Here is a 27,805-nt window from a genome sequence, read left to right on the forward strand (position 1 = left end):
CACCTTGAGATGGAGAGAGGATGGCATTCTAGTAAGGAGGGAGAGTGTACAGAAAAATGCACTTAGAAGTTGAGTGTAATAAGTGTGGATGTGGATGGGATGGAAGGGTGAAGATGGAGGGAGGTCAGTTTAGAAAAGTAGGATACATTTATTCAGTCATTTATTTATTCAGCAAACATCTGTGTCACCAGTCATGTCTCAGGTCCTGTGCTAAGCGGCTGGGGGCTCCCTCTGATTACAGACTCAGAGCATGAAGGCCTTGAATGCCAAACAGATGAGTTAGGGATTAATGCAGAAGGAAAAGAAGCCACTGAAGGTTGTAGAGTGGGAGGGGCAGATGGGGCTGGCAGGGTAAGGGGCAGGAGGCTGGGGGAGCCCCTCTGCCTAGACTACTTCTGACTCATCTGTCAGCCTCTGAATTCTCTGAGGCTCCATAGCCTACCAGATTCATGGGGCTGGCAACCAGGTGACCCATTGCCTCATGTGTGGCCCTGTTACCAGTAGCCAGTTGCTGTCTGGGCCCTAGAGGAGGCCTGGCTACCCATTCCTCCTTGTCATTTCAGCCCCGATGTTGGAAAAAGGACTGCCAGGGGAAAGCTCTCATAAAATAACCACAAGCTCCAGAGAGGAAGGATGGGATGGGCATTTCCAGCTACTGTGACTCTGGAATTTCCTCGACCTCCATGTCTCCGTGTCTCTCATCTCCCAGTCTCTAACCCTCTTTCTTTGCCACTGCTCACCTAACTCCCTCAAACCTGCCTCCACCTCCTTTCCAGCAGGCAGCACCTGCCGTTACCACCCCAAGCCTCTAGGGGGTGCAATTCGCCTTAAAGTTCCTGGTGGGGATTTTCCTCAGTGCAACTGGAACGAGGTTGTGAATTTTCTAGAGGAGCTTTGGTGGTAATGTAATGGGCAGGACAAAAAAGTGTCATTTTATTTATTTTATTTTATTTCTTAAGTGTTATTTAAAAAGCATGTTGGAATTGTTTGAAACAAAAAATGCTAACAATAAACTGGGAAAACCAAACTACAGACTACCATGCAACTATTTAAAAGAATGAAGTCATTCTCTATATACTGATATTGGAAGGGGTTCTAAGACATTAAGTGGAAAACAAAAACAAAAACGAAAAAAGTTTCAGAAAATATGTACAGTATGATACCTCTTGTGTTAAAATAAAAAATAAAATGAAAAAACTAAAAAACGCTTGGAATGATGATCTCTGGGGAGGAGAATATGACAGGCGAGAGTAAAGGAGAAGTTATACTTGTTAAAATATTTGTATTGTTAAATTAAACAATAATAAGCAAATAAAACTGGCTACTCAAAAACAGTTTGAGTTTGGTGTCCTGGGACAATGAACAAATTCCACTGAGAGGATTGCTCTCTTGTTTAGAAAAACAGCCTGAGGGGCTCCCCGGATTTGGTCTGGAAGGAGAAAAACAAGGTTAACAAAAAGCTGAATAACATAACAGGACTCTGTGAAAAGGAGTCCTGGCAGCTGCAGAGGGAGAATGTTTTAGAACAGATGGGAAAAGGTTCTCAGGACTAAGGAGGGGTCCAGTATTTGATGGGCAGCTGGAGCCTGAGGAGAAAGATGGGCAGGAGGGTGGCAGGGATGGCAGAGAAGTTTTGAAGGTAAGTGACAGCCTGTATTTAATTGTTAACTCTTTCCTGGATGCACTATGTTATAACTTCTCTTTGTGAAAACAAATTTTTATTTTTTTATTTTTATATTTATTTATTTTTGGCCGCACCTTGTGGCTTGCGGGATCTTAGTTCCCTGACCAGGGATCAAACCCAGGCCCTCGGCAATGGAAGCACGGAGTTCTAACCACTGGACCGCTAGGGAATTCCCGAAGGCAAATTATTAATTACAAGCCTGTTTATGCATGGCAGCCTTGGGTGAGTGAAACTGGTCCCTGAAGGGAGAGACGCAGTGTTCGGCGTAGGGGGAAGTGACAGCAGCAGCTGCAGGAGCTCTGGGCAATGGTTGGGAGACATGTGACTTCAAAGGAGCAGGCTGTAGCATAAACTGACTTTGGAGTGGACATGAGATAAACCCGCAAGGGAAAGGTGACCCTGGAAAGTGGGGGAGAGATTTGGGTTTATTAAGAAACTATGGGAAAGCTCCCCCAAACAGGAGCCGATGAGATCCTGAGATCTCCAGATAGGCTGACACAGGAATGGGGAGAGGGGCTCAGCTTCTAGGTTTGGGGAGCCTCATTCCTTTCTACCCCTCAGACACAGCAACTGACACCCCACCTCTAAGGCAGCTTCCTCTTAGCCTGGTCCAGTGTTGGATGGGACTGCCAACCCACTCTCTGGGGTTCCATGCTTTCACCCCTGCAGCTATCCCCTGGAATACCTGGAGCTTTCTTGGCCTCAGAGATGCCTCTAGAGTTCTGGGCTCCTGTAGAGAACTGTAATTTCCCTCTTGGCCTTGCAGGAGATAAGGTGCCTGGCGGTGCCAATGACTTGGTGGCTGGAGTCTTGGAATCAGCTAGCCTGAGTTGGTTTATTTGTGGTACCTCATTGTAAACCCAGCCCAGAGCACCTTGTCTGTCCACTCCCCACATTTCCCTCACCCCCCAGACACACTCACCCAGCTTCACTTGGAGCGGGGATGGTTTGTAATTCATGGCTACTGACTCACCCTCCCGGGCGTCACAGTCTCCGTCTGAGATGGAGGCGGCGGCTGGGTCCTGGGGGAGAAAGCAGAGAGATAGGGAGCTGTTAGGAAGTGAACACAGTGGGCTGCTCTCACCTGTCCTCTGGAGGTATTTTTCCCTGGCAGCAGGCAGGGTATTCAGGGAGGGAGGGACAGACCCATCTACCACGGGAGGAAGACACTGAGCTGGGTGGAAGAGCTACTTACGCCCACCTGGGTGTCTATCTTTTAAGTCCTGTGTGATCCACCTCCCCCAGGAAGCCTACCGCAATTCCTTAAACCCAAAGGACCACCTTCTCCAACCTCCCATACTCGTTGCCCTGTTCCTCAGGGCCCTTCCTATGTACTTGTTTGGAAAGGTCTTTCTAGATTCCTGTGAGTTTAAGTCTGCATTAGGTCAGGGTAGGTGCTCCCTGAGACAGGCCTTCTCCCTCTGTTTCCCCTTCACAGGATCCAGAGAACTGACTGTCCAAACCAGGCTAGACTTCAAGGCTGCAGCCACAGCCGTTCTAATGAGGACTTCTCCATTTCACAGATGAGTGCTAAAGAGTGTCTCCTGCGAGAACCTAAATGGTTGGCTGGGAATGGTAGGTGAGAAGACAAATAATGACAAATCAGCTGGTGGCCAGTTAGTCCTGTGTTGCCCACACAGGGCTTGATGCTACAGATGACAAGGAAGGTAGGAAAGCATGTATCCTGTGCGTCGTCCAGGGTCTGCAACTGTTTCGATCTCCCTCACTGCCCTCCTTACTGACTTCTTCCCATTGCGATGGGCGCCGTGCTGCCCAGAGTCCTACTTAGCCTCACTATTCCCTCCCAAACACCCCAAATCTCTGCTACAAGATCCAGGGCCTTGGCCCACCCTGCCTCAGTCAGTTGGAAGGGGCTGGAGCCATATACATTCTCCCTGAGAAACTAATGACCAACCATTGATACAGGTGCTGCCACCCTACCATCTGCCTAGGCTCACAGAGTGGTATGCCTAAGGCCTAAGGATTGCAGAGAGGATCCAGGGCTGTGCCTGCTCTGCCTCTGGGGACAGGGAGCGCAGACAGATAGGCAGGCAGAATGCTCCAGGCCCAGGGATCTGAGTGGCTTCTGGTGACCCATCAAGGGAAGGGTATATAGCCATTAGGGTGATTTCTGTTCCCTTTAGAATGAAGCAGTGGGGATGAAAACATGCTTGTCACTAAGGGAAAAGGGAGAAGTCTAGAATGTTTGGGAGGGAAATCCTGGCCTTGTCTATGTTTCCTTAGGCCATTCAGAGTGCAAGGCCCAGGGTGGGCTGTGTTGCCATAGTGGTTTGTGAGTTCCCGAGGGCAGAACCTGGGCCTGTGTCCTCTGCTTCGACTTCCATCCTTAGCTCTCCTTGAGGGGGATGGGACAGGAAGGTAGAACAGGTGTGAGGGGGGGCGGGGAGCTGCAGTGCCTGTATCGCAGGCAACTTCCCATGCCACAGTCTTTCCAAGTCCCTCATCCTCTGCCTCCCTAGCTCAGCTCCTTCTTGGGAGACTGATTACTGGCAGCATCTATCCCCTGCAGCCCTGGAGCAGGAGGCCTCTAGTGGCCTTTACATGCCTCTCTGTGGTCAAAACAGCCTCGCAAGTGCTGCCTGTAGGGAACGTGGAGACATGATGGCTGAGCCCTAGGCTGCAGGGAAGGCTCACTTCCAAAGCAGCCTGAGGGCGGGCTTCTCAAAGGGTAAAACCCATAAAACGTGCCTGTGGAGCCCTACCAGGGAAGCAGTGGCAGATTTCCAATTTCCTCTACTTTTTCTGTAGCATTTGTCACATGTCACACATACCACATCCATTTGGAAATGGTTTCCTCCACTGGCTTCCAGGACACTATGCCCCTTGGCTCATCTTGCCTCTTTGACCATCATCCCTGCCTCCTCCAACAGCTAACTTTAAGAACTCAGGCTCTCAGGCATTTGGGGCTAACTTTCCCTCCTCAGTGCAGATGAGTTCATCAGAGTTTCTTCTCTCAGGCTGGAAGTACTAGGTAGCAACACTGGAGGGAGGTGGTGCAGGAAGGATGGGGGGCTGGGAAGCTGTTGAGCAACTCTGGTCACAGGGACCCACGTGTGGTCCCTGCGGCCACTGGGCAGGTCCTAGTGGCATTTGATCCTTGAGTGAAACTGCCAGTCCCTTTGGGTCAAGAGCCAGGGTGCAAAGCCCTAGACTGAGAGGACCCATGCAAACTCATCATTCAGCATCTCCCCGTCATTGTCCATGATAGAAGGCCATCTTAGTGGCAGGAACAAAGATCTCTGGCACTGTGCCTGCAAACTCAATCCTTTACTATGGGCTTCCTGTATGTCTTTCCTGAGACATGCAGCCAATGCACCATGACCATCACATGGAAATGTAATCAGGGAGATTAAATGTGAAATATTCATGAATATAAGTATCAGAGAGGAGTCCAGGAAGAAGGAAGCATCTGGCTCCAAGAAATCAGGGAGAATTTAAAATGCCCCCCAAGGACACCTGACAGGAGTTAGCTAGATCCAGGAACTAGAGTGGCGATTAGCAAGATTATTAATAAACACTCAGCAGAGACAGACATTGAAATGCATCTCTAACAGCAACCTGTGTTTCTACAACCCTGCATACAAATTCTCCAAAGACTACAGAGATGATTAATAGCTCAGTCTCACTGTTTCTGAGACAGAATATATAGGCTAATGGCCAATGCAAAGCCAGTATAACTAGAGGAAGGAAAAAGTGCCAGAAGAATCTTTAAGAGTTAGTCTGGTCCAGTGCTTTTCATTCAACTGTGTTTCCTGAGCCCTGTGCCTTGGGCAGGGCTGAGTGAGAGAGGAAAGTAATAGGAGGGGATCTGGCTTGCCTTCAACCAGAATAGATCCGTTTTGATTTCATTTACATATCAGCCTTTCTTCAAGATTTTGGTTGAAGAAAGGGTTTTATTGCTTTTTTAAAAAGGGTGGGGGAGGGGTTTAAAACACATTGATTTAGTCAAATCTTTTAAAAATGCTTTACTATAGAACTTATTAAATTTACGGGAAAACAGAGAAAACAATACAGGGAGACCAGTTTAGACTATTCTTTTAAAAAATCCTGGGGACTTCCCTGGTGATCCAGTGGATAAGACTCTGCACTCCCAATGCAGGGAGCCCGGGTTCGATCCCTGGTCAGGGAACTAGATCCTGCAATGCATGCTGCAACTAAGAGTCCGCATGCTGCAACTAAGAGTCCACATGTTGCAACTAAGGAGTCCGCATGCTGCAACTAAAGATCTCTCATGCCGCAACAAAGATCCCGCATGCCAAAACTAAGACTTGGTGCAGCCTAGATAAGTGTTTTTAAAAAGTTAAAAATCCTCTAAAATTTAAAAAAAAAAAAAAGATCCCTCTTTAAAAAAGAAAATCCTGGCTCCTCCGTTTACTAGCTGTGTGATCTGGGATTTAGTTTCCTCATCTGTAGAGTGGGACTAATACTAATACCTATGTCAAAGGTTTCTGTGAGGATAAAGTGATACTATGTAATCTAGTGCTTACTATGTAAGCATTTAGAATAGTAGTTAGTATACTACATACTGAGCACTACATTTGTGCTAGCTATAAAGTTTTTATTAGTACAGGCTCCGTGGGACCCACACAATCATGAACAATGTGCCCTGGCAGTGACTGATCCACAGCAGCAGCCCTGGCACCACACATGTGGGGGCCTGGCTTATGTGCGAAGGTGTCTGTGGAATAGATGCTCCCTCCACAGAGGGAGGAGGGGCCTGATCAGGGGGCATTCTGTCTTCTCTCTCGCCTCACTTCATTATGCTGCATTTCTCTCACTTATTTAAGAGTGGTAGGCCTGGGGCTCATAAAGATAAACAGAAACAGGCCCATCCTTGAGGAACTCCCAGTAATTATCAGTAAATGTAACAAGGGCCATAAAAGTAGAGGGAAAGGAACAAAGAAGTCAGAGAAAACTTCACAGAGGAAGACACTTGAAAAGATCTCAAAACATCAGTTCACCAGTTAGCTTAAGAGGAAGGAGGAAGGATGTTCAGGGAACATCTGCAAAGGCTCAGAAGCCTGAAACAAGCATTGTATATTCAAGGAACAGTATTTTGCTATAGTTGAAATCTAGAAGGCATGATGAAAAGTGGCAGGAAATAAAGTTGTGGGGCCAGGAGGGCTCAGACTGTGGGAGAGGATGGGTCTTGATTTTGTTCTTTACTCAGAATATGATGGGGAGGGCTTCCCTGGTGGCTCAGTGGTTGAGAGTCCGCCTGCCGATGCAGGGGACATGGGTTTGTGCCCCGGTCCGGGAAGATCCCACATGCCGTGGAGCGGCTGGGCCCGTGAGCCACGGCCGCTGAGCCTGCGTGTCCGGAGCCTGTGCTCTGCAGTGGGAGGGGCCACAACAGTGAGAGGCCCGCGTACAGCAAAAAAAAAAAAAGAATATGATGGGGAAGCCAGTGAAGCCTTGAGTGGGGGAGTAACATGATCAGATTTGAGGTGGAGAAGGACCCTCTCATAGCCATATAGAAGATGGAGGGGAAGGGAATGAGACTGAAGGTCAGAAAACTACTGCAACAGTGCCAGCAGGAGATGACAGGGACCTGAGCTAAACAGAAGCAGAAGATAAAAGGCCAGAAAGGAGGATGTTAAAGAGGGTAGAGTAGACTTTAGAGATAAGATGTAGAAGAAAGAGTCCAGACATTCCTAGTTTTCTGTTTGGAGTAATTGGGAAAGGGGCGCTAATTACTAAAACAGACAATGCAGGAGAAGGCATAACTACACTCAGGGAAAATTAGATGAGCTCAGTATGGGACATGTTGAGCCTTGAAGTGGCTTTTGGACACTTAGATGGCATCATTAGTCAGTAGGAACTGAGGTTTGGGATCTCAGGAAAGAGATGTGGACTGGTGGTGGTGGAAGCCCACAGAGGAGAATAAGTCTTCTCAGGAAGAATGAGCACAGTGAAAAGAGATAGGAGCCAAGAATGGAGTCCTGAGGAGCATCCAATCTTAGGGAATGAGTGGAAGAAGAAGACTGAGTAGGAGCAGAAAGACGAGATGTAGAAAAAGATCTAGGGAGACCTTCAAGTAGTTTCAAGGTGGAAGAAATCAACAGGGTCAAATAAACACATGAGTCTATAAGATAAAGACAATATTTAGAAATAAGGAAGTCACAGGTGGCCTCAGCAAACAGAGTTTTGGTTGAATGGTAAGAACAGAGCCCAGATTCCAGGGGATTTAGGAGGGAATAGGAGATGAGGAAGTAGAGACAGTGAACACAGGCTATTTTTTCAAGGAGCTAAACTGAGAAGAGAAGGAATGAGAGTGAATGACTGTCAGAGGGAGCTTTGGAGCTGAAGGACTCTTTGGAGCTAGGGAACACCTGACCACTGTCCTAGACTGAAGGGAAGGAAGCTGGGTCAACAAGGAGATGTTTGATGGAGCATGGTCTTTGAGGAGTCAAGAGAAGATGGAACCAGAATCAGACCAGAGGAGGAAGGCTCCTTGCTGAAATGGAAGGGGGGTGAAGATGGGTGGGGGATGCAGATAACATGGAGGCAGAAAGGTGGGTGGAAAGGTAAGGGAGTTCATTCCTAAAAGCCTAGTTAAGTAAAGAAGGGGGTGAATGCTAAGGGATTGAGGAAAAGAGGGACACTTGGTGGCTAGCCAGGAGTGGAAGGAGATCAGACTGGTGGGGGTCCCAGCTACACAATCCTCATCTTTCACCCACCCTTGATCTCATCTTCAAGATGAAAGGTACTCTCCGTGGTGCTGAACAATTCTGCCTTTGTCTTGTGGACTGAGCACAGATGATTCAAACGACATGATTCAATTTTCACTTTCCCACAGGAAAGGTAACTTCTGTCCTCACCTTCAAGCACTAATTTTCTGGAAGATGGAAATTGAAATGGATTTAGAATGAGATATGAAGAGGGAAAGCGCTTGCACCAACATTATCTAAACTTTCTTCCCCTAACACACATGAATTTTCCTCTAGTTTTAGGAGGGAGTTGGTGGAGGCAGTTCTGAGTTATGAAATACTGAAAGGCTACCTCTGGAATAGAGTCATGTCTGTACCTTGTTCAATTCCCCTGGGTGAAAGCAGGAAGCAGGACAGAATTAGAGCAGGAACAGGGCCAGGAAGAAAGGTAGTGCTGACAAGGAAATGGGAAAACAGGGAAAGATCTGGAGATCAGGCCACTCTCTGACAGGTAGATGATGCAAGATAGGGTATCAAAGACCAACTCTGTTTCTGTCACAACTTGTTCGGCTCAGAAGCCACCTGGGGCTGTGGTCCCCTGCAGGGTTATGCCACTCCCCCAAAACATCTCTTGGCAATGGGTGGTAATAAGCATGTTTAGACATCAGTATTTAGAGGGAGATCCCAAAAAGGCAACACTATGCCTTTGTATCCAATGTCCATGGCTTGGCAGAAACCTAACCTCCAGTCCAAGAATATTCAGTACCAGTCTAGGCATTGGTTAGACCTCTCTACTTCCCTGAAGATGGCTGTTCATTCAGCCTCTAAGGCATTCATCTCTCTCTGACTCAACATCTCAACATGAGAATTAATTGGCCAACCTCACACTGGTCAGAATGGCCATCATCAAAAAATCTACAAACAATAAATACTGGAGAGGGTGTGGAGAAAAGGGAACTCTCCTGCACTGTTGGTGGGAATGTAAATTGATACAGCCACTATGGAGAACAGTATGGAGGTCCCTTAAAAAACCAAAAATAGAGCTACCATATGACCCAGAAATCCCACTACTGGGCACATCATATACCCCGAGAAAACCATAATTCAAAAAGATACATGTACCACAATGTTCATTGAAGCACTATTTACAATTGCCAGGACATGGAAGCAACCTAAATGTCCATCAACAGATGAATGGATAAAGAAGATGTGGTACATATATACAATGGAATATTACTCAGCCATAAAATGGAACGAAATTGAGTTATTTGTAGTGAGGTGGATGGACCTAGAATCTGTCATACAGAGTAAAGTAAGTCAGAAAGAGAAAAACAAATACCGTATGCTAACGCATATATATGGAATTTAAAAAAGTGGTACTGATGAACCTAGTGGAAGGGCAGGAATAAAGACGCAGACGTAGAGAATGGACTTGGGGGCATGGGGTGGGGGGAAGGGGAAGCTGGGATGAAGTGAGAGAGTAGCATTAACATATATACACTACCAAATGTGAAATGGATGGCTAGTGGGAAGCTGCTGCACAGCACAGGGAGATCAGCTCGGTGCTTTGTGATGACCTAGATGGATGGGATAGGGAGGGTGGGAGGCAGGCTCAAGACGGAGGGGATATGGGGATATATGTATACACATAGCTGATTCACTTTGTTGTACAGCAGAAACTAACACAACATTGTAAAGCATTTATACTCCAGTAAAGATGTGGGAAAAAAAAGAGAATTATTTGGCCAATGACAGTTCCTGCTCTGCGGTACGATCTGAAGTCCTGAGTCCCATTTCCTGAGTCCAGTTGTTGGGCAGCTCCCACTTTTATTCCCTATCTCCCCCTTCACCAGGATTTCTCCAGGAGTTGCCTGAATTGCCAGGCAATTGGCCAGGACTTCAGTCCTTTTAGGACACATAAGTGGGCCCTTAGGAGTCCCACTTATAGGGAAGGACAAAGACCTCTCTCAGGCATAAGGTCTTTTGGGGGATATCTGAAGGAGAATCAGGGAAACAAGGGAGACAGTCTTTCCAAGTACTGTTCGTAGCTCTTACAAAGAGGGGAAGAAGAACAGAAGAGCTGGGGAAGTCTGTGAAGCCTGAATTTGGGAGAGGGGGCAGAGGATCCTGTCGAGCTCAGGGAGGCCTCTCTTACCAGTCTAAATCCCCTCAATCTTCAAGGTTTTTCTCTAAAAGAAGACTCAATTCAAACAAAGTCAACACACTGAGTGTCCATTCCTTTTCAGCTCTGGACTGGGTGCTGGTAGTAGAGAAGGAAAGCACACTTTCTCCACACACACCACACTTCTGCACAGCATTATGGGATAAAGAAAGTTCCCCAGAAAGAAGTGGAAAGGATTCTTATGGCTGGGCTAGAGTTCAAGAACTCAAGTTAGTCCTGTGTGTAACTGAAGATTTTCTGTTTCCTTAAACAGCTCCTAGGATGGAATTCATTACCAAAAACAAGCACCACCAAGCTTTAGTATCTTTGTGGTGGCTGTCATTGGGAGAATCAAAATGCAGAACCCCATGGCTAGTAACAGCTTTAGCCATGGTGAGTTTAATAGATTTTTCTATTATCAAGTAATACATGCCAAAATTAAAAAAAAATCACCTTGAGTTTTACCACTTGGAGGTAATCTTTGTTAATGTTCTAGTGTATTTGAGTCTTCTGTGTATACCACAGTAGCAACAATAGGGGGTTTCCCTCTCTGGGAGCTGGTGTTTCTCTTGTCCTCATGGTCACAGGGGTGGGCTTCTAGGTACCATGTTGGTTTTGTGTGGTCTTGCCCTTGCTTAGACCAGGCAGAGCCAATCAGAGCCTCCCCCAGAATTGGGAAGTGGGATGATGAGGAGATGTAAAGCTCAAGACTGTAGATTAGGTAGGAGAGAAGGCCATTGGGCAGGGAGACAAGAATAAAGCTGATGTTCAGGAAGAAGCAAACACAAGAGACAGAGAAAGCCTTCCCTAGGTTTCAGGTTCTGGTTCTAGAACTTGCCCTACCCTTCTAAGGTTTGACGTCATGCCTGTCCTTAGATACTATGAGAAAATCTAGTGTCCTTACTGTCTAGTTGCCTTTTTAGCTTATACTAGCTTGAGTTGGATTTTGTTACTGTAACCAGTAAGTACCAACTAATAAATAGGCATAGAACAACATTTTTAAAAAAACACACTGTATCTTATACTGTATTTAAAAAAACTAGTATTAGGACATAATCAACTCTCTATAGTTTTATATAGCTTTCTTAACCATCAGCTTAATGACTGCATAATAGCCATAGAGGGGATGTACAATAACTTTTTAACCATTCACTTATTTTGGACATTCAGGTGGTTTGTACTTTTTCACTATTATAAATAATGCTACACTGAAATCCATATATATTTGCATTTAGGATGATTTCTTAAATAAAGTAGAATTACTAAGTAAAAAAGCATGAGCGCTTTTAAGATTCTTGATACATATTGCCAAACTGCTTTCCCAAAGGACTGTTCCAATTTACAATGCCTCCAGTCATGACCAAGAGGTATAGCAGGCCTTTTAGTATTTTATTTTTTGCTGTGTACCGAGGCATTTCAGGTCATCACATCTATCTATCATCTTCCAAGAGAGCTCTGCTCCAGTCCTTATTTACCTGGTTCCCTCTGGGGAATCTTCTTTCAAAGAATAGAATTTCCTCTGGGCATCATCTGCCAGACAAAATCTCCTGACTTGAGGCCACCAATTAAGAACAAAAGGAGAGAAGACTATTAACACTGCAGCTTGGGAAAGGCTCTAAGTGGAGCACCAGTACTGCCTAGTTAGTAGCTGGCCACCATGCTTCAGCTGGTCCCTGGCCTGTGCCAGCACATCAGCTGTAGGAACTGTGGCTGAAATTACAGAGCCAGGAGGCAAACCTCACAGAGTAAGTCTCCTTTGCTTTCAGACTTGGGGTGAGCCAATTAACCAAAATGGCTCTGGAGTTATTCCAGAGAGAGTGGCAGTTCCTACTCTCTTATGCATTACTGAGTTTTCAAAAATAGCTACTCAGAAACAGGGAGAGAAAAAGATGGTGAAAGATACGAAGCTAGTACTGGGATGGCAAAGAACTGTACTCATTTTTTAAATGGGGAGACAAGGGACCAGTGAGTTTTTAAAAAGATTTAGAATCCTGCTTTGCCTTCTTCATGGTTAGGACTGCTTATCCTAGATTGATGTTCTACTATTCATTCCCATTTCTACTCACCTGGAAACGCTATGACCAAAAAGCCTTTGTTTGGGAGACAGGACAAGTGCCTCAACTCAGGGACACCCACTGTAGCAGCTACGGCATGGGGGAAGCCTCTGCATAAAGGCCCAGGGGACAACCCTCGTGACCCAGGAGATAGGAGCCAGGGCCAGAAATTGAGAAACCTTGGTTCCTCTGGGAGGCTTGACTTGGCCTAGTCCCTGACCTTCATCCCTACCCTCAAGCTCATCCTCTGAGCCAGATGTTGAGGAGGCACCTGTCTTTCCTTGGACCAGCTAGAGACACAGGTTTTGGCCTATACAGTATTGTGCTCTGAAAGGTTTTTGAGCCCCAAATCCTGCTTCCCCCTCACCTGCTCCCATTTCAACCTCTTTAGGGAAAGACCATCTCACTTAATGAAGAAACGGGGGAAGGTGTAAAGATCTTTAAAAAGTAGATCAACAATGGCTAAAATGGTAAATTTTATGTTATGTATATTTTACCACAATGGAAAAAAAAAAAAGATTGACTGGCAGGGCTTGAGGCAGGAGGAGAAGATGGGATGAGGGTGGTCAGTGAAGAGGAAGCAGTCCCTTCTCTTTTTTAATTCAGTTTCGGCCAACACAGACTTTGGAGATGAGACCTTTCATAGAAATGATTCTAAAATCAAGGGAGGGCTTCCCTGGTGGCGCAGTGGTTAAGAATCCGCCTGCCAATGCAGGGGACATGGGTTTGAGCCCTGGTCCGGGAAGATCCCACATGCCGTGGAGCAACTAAGCCCGTGCGCCACAACTACAGAGACCGCAAGCCATAACTACTGAAGCCCACGCTCTAGAGCCCGTGCTCCGCAACAAGAGAAGCCAACCGCAATGAGAGACCTGCGCACCACAACGAAGAGTCGCCCCCGCTCGCCGCAACTAGAGAAAGCCCGCGCACAGCAACAAAGACCCAACACAGCCAAATAAATAAATAAATAAATTTATTAAAAAAATAAAATCAAGGGAGTGGGGCAAGGCAAGGGAATTTGGGGTTCTGGAAGGGCCCAAAGGAGGGAGAAAAAAGGGGACCAGATGTTCAGGGATACTAAAGCTTTAAGGAATGTGGTCCAGAGGATCCTTCAGTTTCTTTCCAGGATGTGGATTCTAGTTCCCCAGTGTAAGGAAGGAGGCACAGAACACTGAGGAGAGATGCTGCCAAGGAATTGACAGAGGGCATTTGGTTGGAGAGTCCTTGAGATTGGTCCTTCATCCAGTCAGCACATGATAGGAAGCTGAAGCAAGAGAAATGTCAACAAACGTTGACATTTGGTCTCGGCCCAGAATACTTGTGGATCTCATCTGGATCTTGGCTCCAAATCTCACTTGAGGATTTTTTTTGATAAGTTTCAATTACTCAAGAGACTGAGTGAGCCAGGACGGCACTGGTTCTTGAATCTTTTGCACTCCTTGATTTCCCAAGAAAGCAAAGTAGTAGTCTGAAAGTCTATGGGAGGCCTTCCCAGAGCTGCCATCTCTGATCCCTTTCCTCTGGCCTTGGAAGAGTAAAGAGCTACTCAACTGCGATGGACAATGGACTTGAGGGCTGGTATCAAATAGCTCCTCTCTGTGGCATTTCCTGCCCCTGCCTTTCCTCTCCTTTTCATCCTCTTCTAACTCTCTAACCTCCATTATGCCTGGCAAGCACCACTTTCTGCTCACACAGACACCTTGCAGTTCTAAAACTCAGCTCTCTGGCCAGAGCAGTCTCCTGTTCTTTCCTTTTTGTCATCCCAATAATTAAGCATTGGAGAGCTTGCAATTTGTTTAAAAAAAAACAACTTGATGTTCACTGAAGACCAACAAGGGGCAGGCAGGGCACAATGCATTTTGGGGAGGGAAAAACACCAAGACCTGGTTCTTGCCAAGAGGACTTTAGTTGAAAGGTGGGGAGTTGACAGACACACAAATTAGCCTATTTTATGCAGAGAGAGGAGCATGGGAGGTAGGAATACATGAAGGGTGGTGGGAGCACAGAGGAGAGAGTGATGGCAGTGGAGGTTTGTTATCCTCCCTGACAAAGAGGGTCAGGCCTGGGAAGGAGCTTGATCAAAGCAGAGGCTCAGCTATTGGGTCAATGGGTACTTTGGCAAGAGGGTTTAGAGCAATGACTGGTGAGGCTTAGCGCTGGGACTAGGATGCTATTCTTACTACTTTTTTTAATCTTCTTTTTAAAAAATATTTATTTATTTGGTTGCACCAGGTCTTAGTTGTGGCCGGTGGGCTCCTTAGTTGTGGCTCACCAGCTCCTTAGTTGCAGCACGTGGGCTCCTTAGTTGTGGCATGCGAACCCTTAGTTGCGGCATGCATGTAGGCTCTAGTTCCCTGACCAGGAATCGAACCCAGGCCCCCTGCATTGGGAGCGTGCACTTATCCACTGCGCCACCAGGGAAGTCCGTATTCTTACTACTTTTTAATGCTGCTGCTAGTACAACCCCTACTCTGCCACAGGGCACTCAGCCCACCCCATTTCTGTGGGTCAAGTACAGAAATGTAGTGGGTTGAGTACATCAGGGGCTTTTCCTTAACCACTGAGATGCACAGACAACTCTCCCACAGGGAAGGGTCGAGAGGATCTAGGTGGGTGGCTGAGAAGTGTTTTTATTGGGAAGGCAAACAGGGATTCAGAGTCCTAAGAGAAAGATATGGTAGCTCTGGTGAAACAAACCCTCACTGCCTCAGGCAGTCACTCTCACCAGGCCTGCTTTGTGCAGCAGGGAGGTCAATGCTAAGGGCTCCTGGCAGCTCATGGCCCAGCTCAGAAGTGGAGGAGGTCAGAGAAGGGAAGAAGAGCCATAAAGGCTCATGAACCCTATCTGAGTTTCCCTAGAGAAGTCAGTTCTTCGAGTGGCCAGTTGGTGGTGGAAGAGTAGGGGGAAGGGGAGATTCTAGACTAGCACAAGCTCAAGGCAAGTTTTCAGCTGTGAAGCCAGCCAGTTGCTGGTTACGCATCTTTCCAGGGAAACAATACTCATCTGCAAAGTTAGATGGTCTTGGAGTCCCTGCTGGAGGGCTCCCCAGGCTCAAGGTGGGACAGAGTCTTTCCCTGCCCACCTGTCACTCCCTGGCTGGTGCAGTGACACTGAATGGATAACTCAAGGGTACAACCTCATTCCTGAGGCATCCACAGGAAGGGACCCTGAAACGACAAATAACCAATACCTACTCAAAGACCCCCTGTAGCTCTGAGCCCACACCTCTGAGGAACACCTCTTTTGCTCTGAAGACACCCGAGCAGGCTTCATCTCTTCTAGACAGTTCTGACACACCTGTACAGCTTACATCCTTCCATACCTGCTGAGCTTATCTGTGTACCTCTAGGATAGTACTTCTTCTTTTTTTTTTTTTCAGTTTTAGTGCACTTTAATGACAGTAGCTTCCAAAATTTTATGTACGCTGATAACAGGGAATAAAATTTAGGGTAGTACTTCTTAAACATTAATGTGCACACAGATCACCTGGGGATGTTGTTTAAATGCAGATTCTGATTCAGCAGGTCTGGAGTGGAGCCTGAGTATACACATTTCACAAAAGCTCCCGGGTGATACCAGTGTTCTTAGTACAGGGACCACACTTTGAATAGCAAGGCTCTAGGCCAGCCCTTCTACACCTACACCATGCACAGGCAGCCCCTCAAAGAGCTCTCTGCCCCAGCCTTAATCTGGTTACATTCTTAGTGTGAAGACAGCATGATGGCTTGGTGGGGGAGGAGATTAGGGAGACTGCCCAAAGCTCATGTTGGGGAGGCAGCTCTGCTAAGAGCTCTGGCTGGGCCCAGGCAGGGAGCTGTTCAGAACAACTTAGCCCAGGTGTGGTTCTTCTGGAATTTCAAATTGTTTAAGATCTCTTGGACACCTGATATATGTATAGCTATGGTGCTAGATGCTTTATGTATGTTATCTCATTTAATCCTCCTAAAAGACCAAGTAAGGTAGATATCATTCCTGTTTTAAAAATGAAGAACCTGGTTGTATAAAGCAATACGTTCAAAGTCACACTTTGAAGGTGGTAGCACTAGGATTTGAATCTAATTTGCTCATTTAAAAATATCCCAGCCCCTCCTCAAAGACATCAGATAAAGTCATGAGATTAACAACACACTAGAACTTCCATAGCCGTGGGACTGTGGTCTTGTAAAGCAGGCACTTTGAAGGCTGGTACTAGTCTAATCATGTCTCCAGTGCTCAGCCGATACTTGGAGCCCCTCTTTAGAAAATGGCATGCATGCTTTCTCATCACCAGCCTCCTGCTCAGTGAGTTCTCCATAGGAAGAAAATATTAGAGCCACTGAAGCAGTCAATAACTCAAGATGGAGAGAGAGAGAGACTGGCAGGAAGCAGCAAGCAAGAAAAAGCACTGGGAACTGTGAATGCTGAGCCCACGAGAGAAAAGCAGAGGGCAGCACAAGAAAACGAAATAAAAAGGTCGCAGCCACTAATTCAGTTCTGGTCCCACATTTTCTATTATATTATATTCTAGGCACTGTGCTGGGTGCTGCTGATACAAAGATAATGTGGTCTTTGCCCATGAAGAGCTCATAGGCCAGTAAGGTAAATGAATAAGCAGATAATTTTAATAATATGCCAAGGGCTAGAACAGAGGTTTGTATTGAGTATTTTAGATACACAAGATAAAAGCATCTATCCCGCCCTTAGGAATTAGGGAAGACTTCTTCAAAGAAAGCTAAAGCATGAAGGGTGAGGTAGAAGTGAACCAGATGAAGAAAGGAATAGAGAACAAAAAAGAAAAGAAAGTAGTGGGGAAGAAGACACGCATGACTATATGGCAAAAGGAATAGCTCAATTTTGCTGGGATGTTAAATGGTAGAGGGTGAAGTGGCAGGTGATGAGACTAGAACGGGATGAAGGCTTAAAATCATGAAGGGCTTTGTGAGTCATGTTCAGGGCTTTGGACTTTAACTGGAAATAATGGGGAGGCATTGAAGGATTTTAAGCCCATTGTCAGATTTATAGAGACAGATCACTCTGGGAGCAGTGTGGGGAGAATGAGAAGGAATGGTTAAACTAGAGGCAGGGCACTAGATAAGAGCCATTGCAAGAGGTGATAAAAGCTGGAAAAAGGCAGTGTCAGTGGGGTTGGAGAAAAGGGGACGGAAAAGAAAAACATGTCGAGGTCAAACTGCCAGGGCTCAGTGGCTTATTGGATCTGTGTTTGAGGGAAAGACATAGGCAAGGATAACTCCCAGGTTTCTTCCTGACTCAGGTGCCTGGGTGAATTGTGATGCCACCAAATGACAGAGAAGCAGAAATAAGAGTAAGTTTAGTGATTTTGTTTTGGGCAGGGGTGTGTGTATGCATGTCTATAAATATGAAGGGTTGGAGAAAAGAATTTGGCCAACACCAAAATTGAAGTGGGGGGCAGAAGAAGACTGACAGCTGCGGTCAGAGAGGCAGGGCACCAAGGAGAAACTGATGTCATGGACGTCAGGGAAGGAAAAGGTTTTGAGAAGGAAAATGTGAAACTGGAGGATGGTTGAGGCTGGGGGAAAGAGCCAGCAGAGAGGGGCCAGCTGTTCAAAGACCTCGAGAAAGAGAACTCAAGACATACCGTTCGTTCTCTGGTTTGCTGACATTTCAGCAGAAACAATTTTCTCAACAATTATGGGTTTGATCCTTGGCAGGCTTGAGACTCCCCACAGAGAGAAACCCTTCAATAGAGAAGTCCAGCCATGGTCCAGAGATCAAGGCAGGTCTGCATTTCTTAGGAAGTGTGGGCAAGAGTGGGCTGAAGGCAAGGGATTCTGACCAGGGTCTGGCCAACCTCAAAATAACAGCAAGCAGAGGGGTGTGCAGTTGCCCCAAGTTCTGGCTGCACCACAGTCCTGACTACCTTGGGTCATCACCCCCAGAAGATGGAAAAAAGCAGCAAAGACCCTCGGTTTCGGGACTTCCCTGGTGGCTCAGTGGTTAAGAATCCACCTGTCAATGCAGGGGACATGGATTCCAGCCCTGGTCTGGGAAGATCCCACATGCCGCAGAGCAACTAAGCCTGTGCGCCACAACTACTGAGCCTGCACTCTAGAGCCCACGAGCCACAACGAGTGAGCCTGCGTGCCACAAACACTGAAGCCCGGGCGCCTAGAGCCCGTGCTCCGCAACAAGAGAAGCCACCGCGATGAGAAGCCCGCGCACCGCAAAGAAGAGTAGCCCCTGCTCACTGCAACTAGAGAAAGCCCACGTGCTGCAACAAAGACCCAACGCAGACAAAAATAAAAAATAAATAATTTATTAGGAAAAAGAAAAAGACCCTGGGTTTCTAGTCCTTGGGCAGGAAGCCTGCAGAGACTTAACAGGTGCAGTCTGGGAATCCAGAACAGAGGGATTCCCAGAGGAAGAGCTTGCATTGAGATTTTTCTAGAATCTGGAACACCTGCTCCACCAACCGCAAACATCCAGCAGAGGCTCAGTCTTAGAACCTATACTCTGAGTGATCATGATTATTTAGTGATCATGATTTCTCACTTTTAAAACCTTCAATAATACTTTTCTGCAAAAATAAACAAAGTAAAACTGAAGAGTCTTTTGACTTACTTATTAATCAGATACAGTCATGGAGTTTAAACTGCATGTCTCCACTGTGAGAAAAGTTAAGAAATGGTACAGTTAGAGTTGGTGTAGATCCTAGTTTTTCTGTCTCCTGCATCCAAACATCAGAACCCATGGGTGAGCGGGCAGGGCACTGAGGTATAGGAAAGCCAGGCCTGCGCTAGGGCAGAGGACTGGCAAATTCAGTGAGGTCAGACACAAACCTTGACTTTGGGGGCCTATTGCATTTTGAAAAAAATTATGTTTAGAAGATGAAGAGGCACTTCCCTGGTGGTGCGGTGGTTAAGAATCCACCTGCCAATGCAGGGGACGTGGGTTCGAGCCCTGGTCCAGGAAGATCGCACATGCCATGGAGCAACTAAGCCCGCGGGCCACAACTACTGAAGCCCGCGCGCCTAGAGCCCATGCTCCACAACAAGAGAAGCCACCGCAGTGAGAAGCCCGTGCACTGCAACAAACAGTAGTCCCCTCTCGCTGCAACTATAGAAAGCCCGTGTGCAGCAATGAAGACCCAACACAGCCAAAAATAAATAAATAAAATAAATATATTTTTTAAAAAAAGAAGATGGACTGTGTTTGGCTATTTACAAAAATAGGTCTATGAATGCTGCCAGAGTTGAATGGACGTTTTATGCCATTTGATGCATTTGAAACAACCCAACAAGCTGGAAATTTTTTGCTGTGAAAGGGATGCTTGTTCTGTAGAGTTAAATCTTGGTTCCAATTAGAAAGGAAACTCCAGAAAGTTCCTATGTCCCCTGGCAGGAGAACAATGCTTTTTCTTCACTCCACAACCTTGTAGCAGTCAGAAAGTTAGTTACAAGGCCTCACATCTGGGCTTCTAAGAAGCCCAGAATAACCATTTCCAGGAGTATTTTGGCTTCTATACGGACACCTAATTTCATAGGCAGTAGGAATCTGCCTTGTTCATATTATAACTTTCACTCTTTCCCCTACTCCCTTCTATCTTTCACTCCAATGAAAACCTAAGCATTGGATCCTTGGTGATTTTATCCTACTGCAATGTTTAAGAGAGTAATTATCAACTCCCTGTTACATGTAGGTGGAACTAAGACAAGTCCTCTCTCTGTAGATAGGAGAACTGACGGTCTATGGAGAGAACCCGAGAATCCTGGATCCCAGTCTACAGTCAACACAGGGCTGCTTTGGATTCTGAGAGAATTTTGCCACCCACCCCCCTCTGGCCCAGCTCCAGCCAGCTGCAAATTGTCTGGATCCAGCCGCTTCAACACACTGATGTTATCGGCCTCGCAGTGCCTGGAGCATGCAGATAGGAACAGGCAATGGCGCCGTCTCACCGGACGCAGTAATGTAATTTAGTTTCTGAAATCCAAGTATAAAATCTTGAAAGCTGACTTTTTTTTTATCTACCTCAGGAGGGGGGGCGATGGTGTGGAATTCCCAGCAGAACCATCTAAATAGGGAAACGGCTTCTGTCATGTATTAATAAATAGTTCAAAGCAATGGAGAAACATACAGAGAGGTTTCGTAGGGAAAGTAAGTGTCTAGTCTTTCTTGCTTCCTCTCTCCTACTTCCTCTGAGCTGTGAGGACCACTCCATTTGTGTGAACCCCAGGCTGGGGCTAGAAGCACCTCTCCCGAGCATTCCTGTGAGCGTCCCCTGAGCTAGGGAGATGGAACAGGCACCAGCCTCCCCTGGGGGCATGCCATGGCAGTTTGAGTGGGTCTCAACTAGCCCTTTTTTTTTTTTTTTGAAAGAAGTTCCTCAGACCAGGATGAAGGCAAATAAACAGTCACTTGCCTTTCCTTCCGTTTCCCCAACCTCACCTCTTCCCCTGGCTTACTATACTTTGCGTCACTGGTCTTCTTTGCTCCTAATGGAGCACCAAGATCCTTCCCCACCTCCTGCTCCTCTTCTGGCTAGATCTTGTCCTTCATGGCTGAGCTGACACATCACTCCTTAAAAGTAGCTTCCCGGGCTTCCCTGGTGGCGCAGTGGTTGAGAGTCCGCCTGCCGATGCAGGGGACACCGGTTCGTGCCCTGGTCCGGGAAGATCCCACATGCTGCGGAGCAGCTGGGCCCCGTGAGCCATGGCCGCTGAGTCTGCGCGTCCAGAGCCTGTGCTCCGCAATGGGAGAGGCCACAACAGTGAGAGGCCCGCGTACCGCAAAAAAAAAAAAAAAAAAGTAGCTTCCCATGAACACCAGGCTACGTTAGGTCCCTCTACAACATGCTCTCATAGTCCTTCCCCTCATACATTTCAACTCCAAGTCACCTTCTCGTGGGGACTGATCACTGCTAGCCGAGCAGACACAGCTTCCTTTGTGACTCAAGGGTCAGGCTCGGATTTTGCTTGATAAACACTCCCATCACTATATAAGTAAGGCCCAACTCTTATTGTCAAGTATCAGAGGAGTGGGCAGCCCGCTTGGAATCCAAACCATCAGAAAACCCTTTGGAGGGAGATGGGGTTGGGCTGCTCTGATCCTCTGTTCAGAGTGCTTTCTGACAACCTGGGGCTTGCAGCCATGTTTACCAGGCAGTGAACCACCCGAGGTAGGGGAGTTCTTGGGAGTTCAGACATAAGGGCAAGGAGATGGCAAAAAGAAACAAAAAACCACAAGAAATCTCCCCAAACAGTAAACACAACCTCTGGCTGAAGAGTAGGACCTGGGGCTTCCAGTTTTGCCTGTGAATTGCACTGAGAGTCTAGACAGGTCGTTTCACTCTCTGAGCTCCCAGATCTTTTTTATTTGGGCCCTGAGATTCTAGAAAGAGCCTCCAGGCCAGAGAGTAAATGAGTTGTCCCAGGTCAATGCCAGATGGCAGCCCTGGGATTAGAATTCATGGGCCCTTCTTTCCAGCCGGCTGCTCCCTCCCCTGAGTCCTGAACTGTTTCTTCTTCTAAATGCTCAGGATTGTATTCAATTTAGTAAGGTTTGTGGTCACATAATTACTGCTCCTAAGTAAAACAATAACTACAGAGCATCCGCTGTAAGGAAGGCAAACATGGGGGCGCCTTTGACCTTGAGAGAACAGCCAAAAGCAAGCTCTGGCTGAGGTTAGGCCTGCTCTACTTGAACAAAAACCAACGCAAACAACTCTCTTGGGATCTGGCAGAGACCTCATCTGTTCTCATTTCTTCTCCAGGCTTCCTTGTTTGTCAAAAGCTTGTGCTTAATACCATAGTAATACCATAGTAATACCATAGCTTCTCCTGGAAGCTGGAATACACTATTTTCAGGCACAAGAGGGATGGTCTAGGATCCAGATCCTCTGAGCATCTTTTCCTCTATTAACTAGTTACTACATTGTTAATGCTCCCATCTCCAGGAGTACTAGACAGCTACACCTCTTCAGGTGAGGCTGGGGCAGCCCTAGTCCTAGCCCAAACTCTGCCAGGTCCACTCAGGCCTCAGGGAACATTGAATGTTCTTTTCTCCTCCCTGCCTTCCCCAGTCCCATTATGACTGGCTAGTGCTAAGAGAGGGAGCCTGCAGCTGTTCTCTGGTGGTTTCACTATTGCTGTAGCACCTGCTTCTTTGACCAGAAAGTTCTCTGAGGATAAGGCACGTAATGGCCTTTGGGCTCAGGGACTGCCTTCAATCAGGGACCCAGGAGCCTATGAGAGGTGGAGAAAGCAATGGAGGAGATCTTTGCACAAGGCCCAGAGCAAGGCTGTTGGAAGGGATTGGATCCTGAGTGTTTTCACTCAGGCTCAATGCAGGCAGACTTACCTTCCCTCCTCAATCACCAGCCCAGGCAATCAAAGTGCACAGTAACCTCATTTGCTGGCTCTGATTCATTTAGACATGGACGAGGCCTGGAGGTAGAGGAGGAATTTCAACTAGAAAATCCAGGCCCTAGTAGATGATTATGATTCCTCTGTCCTTCTAGACTCCTCACGTACACCCCTCCTCTAAATGATTTGGGGAATGAGGAAGGGAACCCCTTTATAGTGCGAATTTAACTCTCCTCTACCTAGAGGCCATGTGCATGTCTAGGGTTGGGGCGACAGGCTGTCTCATTTCTGCTTCTACTTGCTACACCTGCCCCCCCGACTTTATGTCAATGCCCTTCCCCTAAAAGAAGACGTCTTTAAATTCAGTGTACTCCCACTGCCAGGCTGAAGGTACACTGACAGCTCGTGAAAGGTTCCGGCTTCAAGCCTTGAAACCTGCTCAATACTTCTCCTCAGTTTCCCCTGCCTCATACCCCCCACTCTCAGATTGAAGAGGGGAGTACAGGGGTATTATAGACAAAGGCTCTTTTAACACTTCTTGTTCCACTAGACTCTTACCACCCACCCGCTATCCCTACTCACTCAGAGTCCTACAGCCCTGAGGTAACAGGATGGCAGATCCTGACCAGGGACAGCTCAGGAAATGACATGGTGGTCTTGAAGGCTTATTTCACTTTCACAGTGATGGTGACCTCAACAGAGAGCTCAGTCAGGATAGATGCGTATGGGTGTGGGGTGGGGCAGGGGTTGGAGGGGATAAGGGGGAGTCCCCAGATCCATAGGACTAATCTTAGAAAGAGAAGAGGCCAGGCCCCTTTCACAGCTAGAGACGTGTGCAGGAAAGCTATTCAAAATCAGATAGGCAAGGGCCTTAAGGACTGAGGCACCTAGGCTTTGCAGACCTGGCAGGGACCGGGCTCCTTTATTTATTTATTTATTTATTTATTTATTTATTTTTGCGGCAAGCAGGGCTACTCTTCATTGTGGTGCGCAGGCTTCTAACTGCAGTGGCTTCCCTTGTTGCGGAGCATGGGCTCTAAGTGCACAGGCTTCAGTAGTTGTGGTGCACAGGCTCAGTAGTTGTGGCTTGCGGGCTCTAAAGAGCAGGCTCAGTAGTTGTGGTGCGGTGCACGGGCTTAGTTGCTCCGCGGCATGTGGGATGTTCCAGGACCAGGGCTTGAACCCGTGTTCCCTGCATTGGCAGGCGGATTCTTAACCACTGTGCCACCAGGGAAGCCCGGGACTGGGCTCCTTTAGGAGCTATCCAGGGTCCTGAACTGCCTCCACCTGAAGACCTTGGTGGCTCTGGACAACAGCCCTGCCTGCCAATTAATGCAGAACTTAAATGTCCCTGGCTCCTCTCTGCTCACCCCTGATACCAGCTGCCTGCTTGGACCCATGACCCACACGGCCTGAAGTAGTTCCAGAATGACTCTAATCACCCTCTATAGCTGCAGCCTGGGCTTCACGCCAGCAGCCTGACTCCCTGGCCAGCTTTTCAACAAGAGGTGAGTTTGAGGATATCGGTGTGAAAAACTATCTCCCAGTCCCTGTGGAAGCTCAGGACTAAACGAGCCTGGCTCAGGGACAAGGTGACCATAGGGAAGGGAGAGAGTTCTCCATGTGACACATCCTCAGACAGCTCAGCAGCTCCTCCCTTCATCTCAGCGGTTGCTGCACACACTCAGTTCACACATGCACACGCATACACAAATGCCAGATTCTCTGTACTGTCACTGCAGAGCCTGTATGCTGCAGAAGAGGTAGAGTCTTCTTTGTCTGCACTTGTGCAGAATGCACTTGCTTTGTTCCCATCATGGACATTATAGAAATTTGGCAAAGAGCACCAAAACTTAAATAAATAAAATAAAGTATTTCTTTCTTTTTCTGAATTCAAGAGGAATTCATGGTCATTGTAAAAAGTCCAGATAGGCAGAAAAGAAGAAGAAAAAAGTCATCACCCTCAATCCTACCATCCAGAGCTATATCCTGTGTTAACCTCCTGGCGTACAGCCTGGATTCTTGTGTGTGTGTGTGTATGTGTGTGTGTGTGTGTGTGTACATGTGCACACACATGTGAGTCTTGATAAGAGCAGTATAGTGCAGTGGTTAAAATCATGGGTAAGTTCTGCCTCTTCCATTTACTTATCTGTGTGGTCTTGATCAAATTTCTAACATCTCTGGGCCTATTTTTCATCTTTAACATGGGGAAAATAATAGTACGCACCTCACAGGGTTGTTGGAAGGATTAAATGGGATAATGTATATAAAGTGCTTACCACAGGCCCTAACACATGGTAAGCAGTCATACACCCTCAGAGAAATTATTCTGTAATACTATTTAATGCCTAATTAAAAAACACAGATTATTCTCCATCTCAGATAAAAGCTGAAGAGAAGATGAATAAGTTCAGTTTACTTCATTTCTTGTCTGGCCTGACTTTCTAGGCCCCCCGGGGGATAAGCTGGGTCTTGGGAAAGAGAATGGCCGTCTAGCTCAGAAAGGTAAAAAGCAGTCCTTGGTCCAGGGCTTCTAGCTTTTAGCCTGAGTTCTGCAGCCAGGAGATGGCAGGGGCTTCCTTCCGGTCAAGGTCCTCTCCTCTCCTTGAGCTTTGGGCCCCAGCCCTCTGGCCCACTTGCTCTGGCCAGCACTTTCTGCCTCTCTGCCCTGGAGTATCCCACTCTCCTTCAGGGGCTTCTTCCTCTTGTCACCCACACAAGTCCATCTGCCTGGCTGAGCCTGCTCTCTCACTGTCAGGGTCCCAGCCGTTTGATTCCTATATCTATCCCACCCCACCACCCCACCTCTCCATGCCTGCTCTTCTGACACTGACTTCCTAGTTAAAACCCAATGGTCTTTTCTCAGGTGATCTTCCACCACCTTTCAGTATCATTGGGCAGTGCTGACCAGGTCTTTCTAGAAATTCTGTTTTCTCTTGGCTTTTATGAAAACATTCTATCCCTGTTTTGACCACCCTTCCAATGGTTCCTTCCCTCATGCTCCGGACATAGATGTTCTTCTCAGTAAGGCCACTGGCTCTCTTTCTACATGGTCTCTCCTGGCATGTGGAAATATAATAGTAACATAAACTTATTATTTCAAGTAATCTCTCTCTGGGTTCTACTCTCAAATCTATATCTCTATCTCTGACTGCTCTCCTAAGCTCCAGGCCCACACTTCTAACTGCCTACCACTTCTGATGTCATACTCCTCCCCCAAGCCTAGTTCTTCCTTTTTTAACTATCTTTATTTTGTTAATGACACAACCACTTTCCCAGTAAACTAAACTCAAAAAATAAGCGGTCATTTCAAAATTTTTTTATTTTGAAATAATTTTATATTTATAGAAGAGTTATGAAGACAGTGCAGAGAGTCCTTGTATGCCCTTGACCCAGCTTCTCCTAATGTTAGCATCTTACAGAACCATGGTACATTGATCAAATCAATACTATTCACTAAACTACAGACTCTATGCAATTTCTCCAGTTTTTCCATTGATATTCCTTTTTCTGTACCAGGATCCATATTGCATTTCATCGACATGTCTCCATGGTCACCTGAGTTTCTCAGTCATTTCTTGACTTTCAGGACCTTGACTTTTGAGGCATACTGGTCAGGTATTTTCTAGAATGTTCCCTCAATTTGGATTTGTCTGCTGTTTTCTCATGATTAGACTGAGGTTATGGGTTTCTGGGAAGAATACCACGTAAGTGATGTGTCCTCATCACAACATATCAGAGGGAACATGACTTATTGCTAGTGATGTTAACTAATCACTTAGGGTGGTGTTTGCCAGATTTCTCCACTATAAAGTTACAATTTTTCTTTTATTCTGACTGTATTCTATTAGTTGTAAGCTAGTCACTAAGTCCAGGCCACACTCAAGGGAAGGGGAATTAAGTTCCACTTCCTAGAGGGGGGAGGATCAAAGAATTTGTGGACATATGTTAAAACTACCACAGTAAATAATACATATTTTGGGAGAGATTCTGATAGGCTATGCAAATATCTTGTTTTTCCTCAAAGTTTCATCCCCTAGTTTTTAGCAATCAGTGGATCCTGCTAGCAACAATTATTACTATGATGTTCTAATGGTAATTTTAAAATTTCCCTCATTCTTTCTATAAATAAATGTAAACTTTAAATTTTTATAAGCTTTTCTATACATAAAAATTGGAATTCTTCTGCAAGGAAGATTTGTCCCTTCTCCCCAGTTTATTTATTTATTTATTCAATCATTTATTTTTATCAGTATGGATTAATATACATTTATGTCCCTGTGGGTGGTTATAATCCAATGTAATTGTTATTTATTTTGTTACTCAAATTGTTCCAGCTTTGACCACTGGGAGCTCTTTCAAGTTGGCTCCTGTCTCTTTTTGACCAGCCTATGGGGTCATTTTGACCCACTTCTTTTCCCTTTATCTTTCTGGCAAGCTAATCATGAACCTATGGTAGCACTTTCTTCAAAATATCTAACATTTATCTTTTTTTTTTTTTAAGCCTTCTCTCAGCCAACATCCTGCTTCAGGTCCTTATCATCTTATTCCAGGCCCACTGCAGTGGTGACCCACTCATTACCCCAACGTGTCTCTCCTTCCTCCAACTTACCCTTTGCATTGCTCTTAAATTACTCTTCTGGGAATTAAACACTGCTCTGATTACAGTATTCCCTGGTTCAAGAGCCTTCAATGGCTCCCATCACTTAAAAACTCCTTGACCTGACATTCAATAGTTGTAACAACGTTTTGCCAATCTGGCTGCTTCTCCAATTGCTCATCCAATTGCTTCTCCAATTGCTCATCTTTCTAAATCCTTTGTTCTCTTTGCTCCAGCTGTCAGCCCTATATGCAGATGCCTTCCAATTTCTGTCTCTAGTCCTAACTAGTGTATCATTTTAAGCCATTAACAAAA

The 27,805-nt window shown here is 46.4% G+C and overlaps 1 protein-coding gene across 6 annotated transcripts in view; it reads right to left on the reverse strand.

Moving 5' to 3' along the window:
• The window catches only part of FAM219A (family with sequence similarity 219 member A), a 53,065-nt gene that overhangs the window by 2,986 nt on the left and 22,274 nt on the right, over positions 1-27,805 (reverse strand). For 3 of the 6 annotated variants that reach the window (XM_060014917.1, XM_060014916.1, XM_060014915.1), the window contains exon 2: positions 2,658-2,706. In XM_060014917.1, coding sequence (XP_059870900.1) covers positions 2,658-2,706 — 49 coding nt within the window. Of the gene's footprint in view, positions 1-2,606; positions 2,707-27,805 lie in introns of all 6 variants that reach the window. The other 3 variants (XM_060014914.1, XM_060014913.1, XM_060014911.1) reach the window with 1 other exon arrangement.

The sequence above is a fragment of the Delphinus delphis genome, chromosome 6 (assembly GCF_949987515.2).
Source record: "Delphinus delphis chromosome 6, mDelDel1.2, whole genome shotgun sequence".
In the NCBI taxonomy this organism is placed as follows: domain Eukaryota; kingdom Metazoa; phylum Chordata; class Mammalia; order Artiodactyla; family Delphinidae; genus Delphinus; species Delphinus delphis.